The following is a 12,092-nucleotide window of genomic DNA, read 5'->3' as shown; positions in this document are numbered from 1 at the left end:
TATGCAAATAAGCTTCTAAGAGCAATGGGGCATTGCTGTTACTCCTAGATGCTCAGCTCTCTCTGCAACTTCAGCACCCTCTGCACTTTGCACTTTGACAGAGCTAGGCAGGTGTGATCACATTTACACTGTCCGGCTCTGTCAATCAAAGTGCAGAGGGCCCCGCAGCTGCAGAGAGCTGAGCTTCTAGGAGTAATCAGGGCCGGATTAAGAGCATCATGGACCTGGTGCTGAAGATTTTAATGGGCCTTTTTATAGAAAATGAAAACGCAACGCAGAGCAATTTTTTATAACACAAATAAAGTGCATCTGTCATATGTTTTATACATATGAAATCACCAGCATAGCTGAATAGATGTTGATGTATCGATACATTGCATACCTTTATAGAATCTGTTCTTTAGCCGTTACTTAACTTAACATTTTTTTTTTTTTTTTTTAGTAAAACACCTATGGGGGCTCAGAGTGTCAAAAGAGGTGTGGTAGGGGGTCCTTTGTGCCCTCCAGACCGTAACACCTCTCCCATGTGAAGTCACGCCAGCTCTTTTAGTTGACACCAACGGCTCACTTGACAGCGATGTGTTGAGATCCTGCGCATGTGCCAAGAATGGGTGAATGGGGATTGCGGTACACAAATGTGGAGTCTGTAGGAACCTGAGACTGTGCATGCACCGCAATCCCCATTCACAGTGCATATGGGATGTGTGTGTGTCAAAGAAGGTGCAGGCATGAACTCACAGGGCAAAAACAATGGTGCTTATAGAACAGACTACGCAGTGTAGCGGTATACTGTATATTGTGTGGCACAGTGTATGCTATATTTGTATAACATAAACATATTTCACATGAAAACTTACAATTACTTGGCCTAGCAGAGCAAGGAGAGGCTGGTGCTGCTACTAGGGGGCTCATACCATGAGGGAGTAATAAAGCCCACCATAATGCCCCCCCAGTAGAAATAATTCTCCTTATAATGTGACAGTGCAGAAAAATACCACCTTGTAATGCCCCCATTTGAGCTAATGTCCCCATAGTGCCCCATAATGTGCCAGTATAAAATACCCCTATATAGTGCCCTTAGTAAATGCCCCCATAGTGCTCCTCTCCCCCGTCCTCCTAGTGCCCCCCATAATGTACCAGTATAAAATGCCTCATATATAGTGCCCCAGTAGATGTCCTCAGTGTCCCCCATAATTTGCAAGTATAAAATACCCCTTCTTAGTGCCCCCCCATAGTTGACCCCATAGTTCTCCTCTCCCCCACAGTACCCACCATAATGTGTCCCAGTATAAAATGCTACTGTACAGAGCCCCCCATAAAAAATACCCCTTCTTTGTGGCCTCAGTAGATGCCCCTATAGTGCCCACCAATGTGCCAGTAAAAAGTGCCCCCAATAATGTGCCAGTAAAAAGTGCCCCCAATAATGTGTCAGTAATAAGTGCCCCATAGATGCCCCCCAATAATGTGCCAGTAAAATGTGCCCCCATAGATGCCCCCAATCATGTGCCAGTAACAAGAGCACCCCCCCAATCATGTGCCAGTAACAAGAGCACCCCCCAACCATGTGTCAATAACAAGAGCACCCCCCCCCCAATCATGTGCCAGGAACAAGAGCACCCCCCAATCATGTGCCAGGAACAAGAGCACCCTTCCCCCCATTCATGTGCCAGGAACAAGAGCCCCCCCCATCATGTGCCAGTAACAAGAGGCCCCCCAATCATGTGCCAGGAACAAGAGCCCCCCCCATCATGTGTCAGTAACAAGAGGCCCCCCAATCATGTGCCAGTAACAAGAGGCCCCCCCATCTTGTGCCAGTAACAAGAGGCTCCCCTCATCATGTGCCAGTAAAAGTATTGTAATTGTACATATAAAAAAACACTTATACTTACCTCCATGTCAGCAATGCGATGCAGGCCTCTTCCGGCCTGTGTCCCGTGCTGTACGGGAGTCAGGCGGACCGATGACGTCATCACGCCGCCTGCACCAGCCTTTGATAGTGCCTAGTGCTGGCAGCCTATCAGAGACACAGGGAAGGGACACGCCTCTCCCTCCCCTGCCCCGCCGCAACACAGTCATCTGTATCGCTGTCCTGAGGATGGCGATACAGATGACTATGGAGATGAGCGCTTCCACAATGGAAGTGCTCATTTCCCTGTGTCCTGCCGCCGCCACCTACCGGGCTGCTGGGCCTATTTTCACGCAGGGGCCTGGAGCTGCAGCTCCATCCGCCCCAACGTTAATCCGGCCCTGGGAGTAATGGCAATGTCCCTGTTGGTCCTAGAGACTCATTTGCATATATTAAACTACATTTTTCTCAGCAATGCGGGCATATATGAACATGGGACCAACACAGATGCTTTCAGCTGCCAAGTGCACATGCAACAGGTCAGTTTCATTGGTACAAATCTGCTGACAGATGCCCTTTAAGCACAAAAACACAAGAAAAACTATAAAAATGTGGCATCACTGTAAAAAAATAAACATTTTCTCCAATTTTACCCTACTTGGAACTTTTTCCAACATTCTCACTAAGTTGTATGCCATATTAAATGGGCCATCAAAAATTAAAACTTGTACCGCATAAAAACAAAAACAAAAAAAGACTGTCTATGTCTGGGATGACAGCAAGTACAAAACAAAAACAAAAAAACTGAAAATCATTTGGTCAGGAAGGGGTTAATGTTTAGACCTTGTTTATAGAACTACTGTAAACTGCCTGGCCCCATCAAAGTGCAGAGGGCGCGGCAGTTCAGAGAGAGCAGAGCCTCTAAGTGTAATGGCTACGCCTCCGTTGCTCCTAGTTTTAATATATATAAATGAGACTCTATGTTTTTTCTCAGCAATGCAGACACATATGAACATGGGACCAACACAGAAACACAGAAACTTACCTGCTTACTTCCCATAAAGGCTTTGGTCTCAGTGTACAATGCCTTAACACTAATTGCCACATCAACTGCGGTGTTTCTGCTCAGCAACTACAGAAAAAAATGAACATGCTGTTAGATAATAACTCTGTGTTATTGTCTGATATTTAACACCTTAAGGACCTTGCCATTTTTCACTTTAAGGACCAGGCCGTTTTCTGGAAACTTTCTGTGTCACTTTATGTGGTAATAGCTTCGGAACACTTTTAACTATCCAAACAATTCTGAGAATGTTTTCTCGCGATACATTGTACTTCATGATAGTGGAAATTTTTTGTCGATATAATTCACCTTTTATTTATTAAATCCAAAATTTACTGAAAATTTTAAAGAATTTGCAATTTTCTAAATTTTTATGTCTCTGCTTTTAAGGCAGATAGTGATACATCATAAAAGAGTTATTACCTTACATTCCCCATATGTCCACTTTCATGTTTGCATTATTTTGTAAATGTAATTTTATTTTTTAGGATCTAATAAGGCTTAGAATTTTAGAAGCAAGCTATAAAAATTTTAAGAAAATTTCCGAAACCAACTTTTTTAAGGACCACTTCAATCCTTCAATCCTGAAGTCACTTTGTGGGGCTTACATAGTGGAAACCACCCATAAAAGACCCCTATTGTAGAAACGACACCCCTCAAGTTATTCAAAACTGATTTTACAAACTTATGTTAACCCTCTAGGTGTTCCACAAGAATTAAAGGAAAAAGGAGATGACATTTTTACATTTCACTTTTTTTGGCAGATTTTCCATTTTAATTATTTTTTTGGGTAACATATAAAGGGTTAACAGTCAAACAAAGCTCATTATTTATTACCCTGATTCTGCAGTTTACAGAAACACCCCACATGTGGTTGTAAACTGCTCTATGGGTGCACGGCAGGGTGCAGAAGGGAAGGAGCGCAATATGGATTTTAGGGGGCAGATTTCACTGGGATAATTTTAAGTTGCCATATGAAATTTAAAGCCCCCGATGGACCCCTGGAGTAAAAACTCCCAAAAATGACCCCATTTTTGAAATTACGGGATAGGGTGACAGCTTTATTGGTACTATTTTGGAGTGCATATGATTTTCAATTGCTCTATATTACGCTTTTTGTGAAGCAAGGTAACAAAAAAATGGCTGTTCTGGCATAGTTTTTATTTTTTATTTTTTTATGGTGTTCACTTGACAGGTTAGATCATGTGATATTTTTATAGAGCAGGTTGTTATAGAAGCGACGATATCAAATATGTACTCTTATTTATTTTTTTGTTTCAGTTTTACATGGTAAAGCATTTTAAAAAAAAATCATGTTTTAGGCTGGTTTCACACGGGCATTGCGGGAAAAGTTGCGGATGCGCTGCGGAAACATGCGCGATTTTTCCGCGCGAGTGCAAAACATTGTAATGCGTTTTGCACGCGCGTGAGAAAAATCGTGCATGTTTGGTACCCAAACCCGAACTTCTTCACAGAAGTTCGGGCTTGGGATCGGTGTTCTGTAGATTGTATTATTTTCCCTTATAACATGGTTATAAGGGAAAATAATAGCATTCTGAATACAGAATGGATAGTAAAATAGCGCTGGAGGGGTTAAAAAAATAAAAATAAAAATGTAACTCACCTTAATCCACTTGCTCGCGCAGCCCGGCATCTCTCCTGTCTCTTTCTTTGCTGATTGCAGTCAAAGGACCTGTGGTGACATCACTCCGGTCATCACATGGTCCGTCACATGATCTTTTACCATGGTGATGGATCATGTGATGACCGGAGTGACGTCACCACAGGTCCTTTGACTGCAATCAGCAAAGAAAGAGACAGGAGAGATGCCGGGCTGCGCGAGCAAGTGGATTAAGGTGAGTTAAATTATTTTAAAAAAAATTTAACCCCTCCAGCGCTATTTTACTATGCATTCTGTATTCAGAATGCTATTATTTTCCCTTATAACCATGTTGGCCTAAGGCCTAAGTCCTAAGTTTAGCCCTTTTTGAAGGAATTCTAAAATATTTTTAATGCATGGCGAAGACAGATTTGGAGAGACTTCCCCCAACCAAGTACAATACTTTTTTCCAGATTTTTAAGTAGCTGGCTGAGGTGACCTTCTTTCTACTGGCTTTTTAGAGTATGAATAACTTTATCTGAAAGCCCCTTACTTTTTAAGATCTCGCACTCAGGATCCAGGCTGATAGTTTGAAAAGGCCTGGATTTTCATGGAGAATTGGCCCCTGTGAAAGAATGTCCTCCTGAAACGGTATCAGCCAGGGATCCTCCAGCGCTATTTTCTTTAGAATAAGTAAGCAGCTTCTCTTGGGCCAATAAGGGGTTATCAGTATTACTGTTACAGGGTCTGTTAGAATCTTGTAAAACGTGAGGAATTAATGCCCAAGGAGGGAAGGCATACGCTAGATTCCATGTCTATTTAATTGAGAAAGCGTCTACTGCCCATGGTTTTTCTCCGGGATTTAAGGAACAGAAACAGTTGACCTTTGCATTTCTTTTTGAGGCAAATAGGTATATTTGCGGCAGGCCCCATCTGGTTGATATCTTTTGAAAGGTCCCTGGATTTAAGGACCAGTAAATCTTACTCTAAATTTTCTGATCCTTTGAGATGAACTGCTGTAATGGACAGGACATTTTTTTCTGCCCAGAATTTTTTTTCTCTTGCTTGGGGACCTTGTACTCCCCTGATGTTTTAAATAAGTGACCGCTGTTGTGTTGTCTGAAATTTTTGTTTTTGTTTTGCTTAGCAGACTTTGATTTAGTTTTAGAGTTTCCCACACCGTTCTTAACTCTTTGTAATTTGAAGATTTGTTTTTATTTCTTCTGGCAACCTCCCTTGCCAGTTTGAGGAGGCTACTTTTGCTCCCCAAGATCCAGGTTTGCATAGTTCTGGTGTTGGCTTGACACCAGGCTACTGCTGTTATGCAGGATGTAATTAGGCCTAGAATGTTAATGGCATTGCTGATCAAGCACCAGTCTTGAGACTGGAATCTTTTTATTTTTTCCCCGATGGCTTCTATCTTCTCTCGTGGTAGAGATGATGTTTGTGAGACCGAGTTTAACATTACACCCAGAAATCTCCTTTTGGGTGACAGGATTAGGAAAGATTTTTTATATTTATTAACCAACCCAAAAACAATATTTTTTGCAAAATGGGCTGCAGAGGCATAGACTATGGTTGACTCTTGTACACGTGACACTGCCAACACACTTTCTCCACTGTCTTGTTCATCCATTGGTAGTAGAAATAATAGAGCGTAAGCATCTCAGTCCTAGTGAAGCCAAAAGGTCCCCCTTCTCATTGAGAATTTTACAAACCCCAGGAGCCTCTCGAGAAGGTAGGATCACTTGCCAAATCTCTCACTACTCCCTGGGAGCCCCTGGACTCTCAGCCCAACACTCAAGCCCGGACAGCTCAGTGTTCCCGCTGGTGGTAGATCTTGCACTCTCAGTAATACGGTCTCTTCCTCTCCATCAGGGTCGGTAGCATGTAACAATTATATTTCTCAGTTCTGCTGTCTCAGTGGCAATGGGTCAGCTGACCCATAGCTGCAACCTTTCCTTCCAGGCACACAGAGGTCTACTTTCTCCCATTCTGTATTAGGATCTTGACATCATGGATCTTGTATCATGACAACGCATCTTCCTTTCCATTACTGAGGCCGAGTTTATGGAGGAAAACACTCAAATTAGTCTAAATACACCACCAAGCACTGTTCCAGGGCTGCTAGCTTTGTAGTGTTGAGGTGTGCCAGGGGACTGTCATTCATTTTAACCTCCACTCAACTGCCCAAAAAAGAAGGAAAGCTAGACAGCACCAGGCTCCTTACAAAATATTCTTCTAGTCAAGCAGTTCTTATCAGTAGTGTACACAGAGAAGTAAGAGCCCCATAGCAAGGATCAAACCAGGCCCCCCGCAGAGGACAGAAGGGTTTATGACTAAACCCCTTTTAATGACCCATTTGCTAAAAGTTGTTCCTTTAGAGGGTAGAGTCCTGACCAAGCTTTCACTTCCAGTAGAAGAGGAGATAATCCCAACTAAGACTGGGCCCCCTCTTGCCCTGGGGCCCATAGCAGTCACATGGTCTGCCGCTATGGTAGCTACGCCCCTGGTTCTTACATATCAGATGCACATGTGCAGTGAAAGCAATCCAAACTCTTCTTCCTGAAAATACCATAGTAAGTAGGGATGAGCGAATCGACTTCGAAACATCCGAAGTCGATTCGCATTAAACTTACGTCCAATACTGTACGGAGCGAGCGCTCCGTACAGTATTAGAATGTATTGGCTTGGAACCGAACCCGAGTTCAGGAAATGTTTTTTTTTATAGTAAAAATTAATCTGTGAAGTCACGCGAGACTTCGCAAAGTAATAACTTCGGCTCATCTGAGCCAATACGTTCTAATACTGTACGGAGAGCTCGCTCTGTACAGTATTGGACCGAAGTTTTATGTGAATCGACTTCGGATGTTTCATCCGAAGGCGATTCGCTCATCCCTAATAGTAAGCAATGGCACCAACATCCAGAATCAAAAAATATCCTCTATTCCACTATAGCAGGTATACAGGGAGTGCAGAATTATTAGGCAAGTTGTATTTTTGAGGATTAATTTTATTATTGAACAACAACCATGTTCTCAATGAACCCAAAAAACTCATTAATATCAAAGCTGAATATTTTTGGAAGTAGTTTTTAGTTTGTTCTTAGTTTTAGCTATTTTGGGGGGATATCTGTGTGTGCAGGTGACTATTACTGTGCATAATTATTAGGCAACTGCAGTGGGTGCCATGGCCGGCGGGTCTCCACTATTTCAATTAGCAGAGACCTGCAGGTAATGACTGCAACAATGCTGATCTTGGTCATTAAAGCCTTTAGATGCCATGATCAAGGGTGATCACTGCATCTAAAAGCATCCTCTGTGGCCAATGAGGATGCTAGAAATTGGTCTCAATATGCTGGGTCTCTCTGAAGAGACCCAGGGTATTGGAGTTGCAATTCTTATTTTGGCTAGCAGGTGGCAGGCCAACATAAGAAATGAGCAATTCTAGCATCATCATGGATATTTATGAAACATGAAGGTACAGAATAGAAAAAAAAAATAGTGAGTCCTGTAGCCTCCTACACGACTACAAGACCGTAAAAACAAAAACAAAAAAATTGAATATGAAAAAATATGTAAATCACCCCCCTTTCTGTAAAATAAAATAAAATGAAATACATAAATAACGAAAAATATTAACATCATGGGCATCACCGTGTCCGCCCAAATCATTCAAGTGCCAAAAAATCCTATAGTATCAGAAATGTCTTTATTTGTTATCATACATTATTATAAAAATTAATTAAAAAACATACATAGAAGTCCACATTGCAAGGTGGATGACTCAAAGGAGGGACTACTGGAGTAAGGCTAGCAATAGAATATTACATATATGAACAAGCCAGCATGAAAAAATTGCATATCATTATTTTACTACATGCAATCAAAGTTTAAAAAAAGTCCAGCTTGTAAATACCATGCGATCAAAACCTACAACAATAATTAGCATATTTAAAGCCAATTAAATAACAATGACTCATCTAAAGTATCTCTGCCATGCCAGTGTCCCTCAGTTACCCAAAGAGTTTTGCCGGATAGCTTCGACAGGGGGAGTGAGGGGCAGTAAAATGGTTGCGTCTATATACCACCATATACAGGGAGTGCAGAATTATTAGGCAAGTTGTATTTTTGAGGATTAATTTTATTATTGAACAACAACCATGTTCTCAATGAACCCAAAAAACTCATTAATATCAAAGCTGAATATTTTTGGAAGTAGTTTTTAGTTTGTTTTTAGTTTTAGCTATTTTAGGGGGATATCTGTGTGTGCAGGTGACTATTACTGTGCATAATTATTAGGCAACTTAACAAAAAACAAATATATACCCATTTCAATTATTTATTTTTACCAGTGAAACCAATATAACATCTCAACATTCACAAATATACATTTCTGACATTCAAAAACAAAACAAAAACAAATCAGTGACCAATATAGCCACCTTTCTTTGCAAGGACACTCAAAAGCCTGCCATCCATGGATTCTGTCAGTGTTTTGATCTGTTCACCATCAACATTGCGTGCAGCAGCAACCACAGCCTCCCAGACACTGTTCAGAGAGGTGTACTGTTTTCCCTCCTTGTAAATCTCACATTTGATGATGGACCACAGGTTCTCAATGGGGTTCAGATCAGGTGAACAAGGAGGCCATGTCATTAGTTTTTCTTCTTTTATACCCTTTCTTGCCAGCCACGCTGTGGAGTACTTGGACGCGTGTGATGGAGCATTGTCCTGCATGAAAATCATGTTTTTCTTGAAGGATGCAGACTTCTTCCTGTACCACTGCTTGAAGAAGGTGTCTTCCAGAAACTGGCAGTAGGACTGGGAGTTGAGCTTGACTCCATCCTCAACCCGAAAAGGCCCCACAAGCTCATCTTTGATGATACCAGCCCAAACCAGTACTCCACCTCCACCTTGCTGGCGTCTGAGTCGGACTGGAGCTCTCTGCCCTTTACCAATCCAGCCACGGGCCCATCCATCTGGCCCATCAAGACTCACTCTCATTTCATCAGTCCATAAAACCTTAGAAAAATCAGTCTTGAGATATTTCTTGGCCCAGTCTTGACGTTTCAGCTTGTGTGTCTTGTTCAGTGGTGGTCGTCTTTCAGCCTTTCTTACCTTGGCCATGTCTCTGAGTATTGCACACCTTGTGCTTTTGGGCACTCCAGTGATGTTGCAGCTCTGAAATATGGCCAAACTGGTGGCAAGTGGCATCTTGGCAGCTGCATGCTTGACTTTTCTCAGTTCATGGGCAGTTATTTTGCACCTTGGTTTTTCCACACGCTTCTTGCGACCCTGTTGACTATTTTGAATGAAACGCTTGATTGTTCGATGATCACGCTTCAGAAGCTTTGCAATTTTAAGAGTGCTGCATCCCTCTGCAAGATATCTCACTATTTTTGACTTTTCTGAGCCTGTCAATTCCTTCTTTTGACCCATTTTGCCAAAGGAAAGGAAGTTGCCTAATAATTATGCACACCTGATATAGGGTGTTGATGTCATTAGACCACACCCCTTCTCATTACAGAGATGCACATCACCTAATACGCTTAATTGGTAGTAGGCTTTCGAGCCTATACAGCTTGGAGTAAGACAACATGCATAAAGAGGATGATGTGGTCAAAATACTCATTTGCCTAATAATTCTGCACTCCCTGTACAGTAATCAGCGACGTTGGGTACAGTCGGGTCGTTATCAAGTTTAATACGGAGTCTCACACAATGATTATTATTGCCAATCGCATACATACATCTCATTAACTAATCATAACAATTCCGAACACAATTTATAATATATCCCATATTTATTACAAAATCGTGTCGCTTTCCATCTTAATATGTAGTTACCACAACATTGATTATCATAAATTCATAATATATTTGCATGGATAAAAGCCAGGCACTTACAGTGTTGGCTGTACTTGGCTTGTATAGATTCTTAGAGCTCATGCAAGGCAAGACATTTTTTTTACACCACATCTTAAGGAGGAATAATCTAATTGCCCATGTGTGCATAACCATTTCTCATTGGTCTACATAGTCTAGCTCCATGGTCTCACTATTCCCAGGACCGTATTTACAATCTGGGCACCACCACAGAGGAATTTTATTTTAATTTAATTATTACATTTATATATTTTTTTTACATTCCTGCCTTTGGGCATCTTGGTTGGGTGGGAACGGGGGGCTAGGATTGCCTTTGGATGGGTTTAAATAGTGCTCTGCCGCTGCACACTACAACCGCGGGATGACTTTCCTACCTGCAGTGAAGCAGTCGGCAGCACCTCAAATGCAGAGGACAAGGAAAGGAGCGATTCTACTCCCTCTCCCCTGCACTGCAGTGCTAACTGTAAGCTGAATGGTGGGGCAGCAGCGCTCACTGCTTCTCCACCAATCAGCTTACAGACAGCAAGACACTACCGTACCTCACTACAGAGGAAGCAGCTGAGCAGACCTGCGAGACTTGCCTTTTCACCCGTTCACTTGACTACCTTCTCACCTATCCACTTGACTGCCTGCCCACCCCGTCCGTCCGTCCTCCTCCATGCCTGCCTGCCTTTCGGGTCCACCGCCCGTCTAGCTGCCTGCCTAACTGATGTCTACACCCCTGTGAGTGTCGCATCCCGATCCGGGCCACAGGTAGGGATAACCAAGCTGTCAATTATACAGAAGATATGCTACTGTATATATATTAGATCTCCTGCATATTTGGCATTTAGACAAGTATATGTAGTAGATCACCTGCACATACACTGCCATATATGCACTATATGCACAAAAGTATTTTGCGCATAGGAGTTGTGAGGTATAGTTGACAGCCTAGTGAGCGTTTGGCCTTCAGCAGTCTGAATTGTATGGACATCATTGGGAGCAATACTAAAGTGCCTAGGGCAGCATGAAGGCAGTTATAAATGCAACAGCCAACGCGGCCTCTGTTGTAAGACCATCACACACAAAAAAAACATCCTTTTCCTCAAACACCAACAAGACCTCCTTCAGCATCAAACATCACCTAACCTGTCAACCATTACACTGCCGTCTAAATCAGCACCGTCACAATATAAAGAAAGTGTACACCAAACACAGTCTATCTAGACACTGCATGAGTACCCCTGAAAAAGAAAAACACCAGATACATATCACCCCAATAGACCTCATACCGCCTAATCCCTATAATAGATTCAACCTCCTCCAAAAAAGAGAAGTGTATTGGATCTATCAATTGAATACCCTCACTCCATGGCCTGAATGAAATACATGAAATGATATTATAAATACCCCAAAAAAAACACAACCCCAGTATACCTATGATTTAGGTACCTAGAATGCACACCTGTATATATATATATATATTTGGCCTCCTGGGGGACAAGAACCAGTGCCCCAGCACTGATCTACTGCAACACAGCAACAGTGGTCTGCTCTCTACCTAACACACCACTCGAGAATCAAGATCTGAGTGATCTGAGCACACGATCGGGAACATATCCTCAGAATTATTCCCGACAGACAACAGAATAACACCCACTTATGCGGCCCCACCCTGCACCCCCAGAGGAAGAAACATGCATCCTAACAGAT

General features: G+C 42.3%; 1 protein-coding gene across 3 annotated transcripts in view; it reads right to left on the bottom strand.

Annotated features, from left to right (window-relative positions):
- The window catches only part of LOC122919463 (diacylglycerol kinase eta-like), a 283,154-nt gene that overhangs the window by 32,415 nt on the left and 238,647 nt on the right, over positions 1-12,092 (bottom strand). For all 3 annotated transcript variants that reach the window (XM_044268513.1, XM_044268514.1, XM_044268515.1), the window contains one exon: positions 2,892-2,978. In XM_044268513.1, coding sequence (XP_044124448.1) covers positions 2,892-2,978 — 87 coding nt within the window. The remainder of the gene's footprint in view (positions 1-2,891; positions 2,979-12,092) is intronic.

This window comes from Bufo gargarizans, chromosome 9 (assembly GCF_014858855.1).
Source record: "Bufo gargarizans isolate SCDJY-AF-19 chromosome 9, ASM1485885v1, whole genome shotgun sequence".
NCBI lineage: Eukaryota > Metazoa > Chordata > Amphibia > Anura > Bufonidae > Bufo > Bufo gargarizans.
Note: the sequence above shows the minus strand (reverse complement) of the source record. Positions and strands in the feature narration are given on the sequence as shown.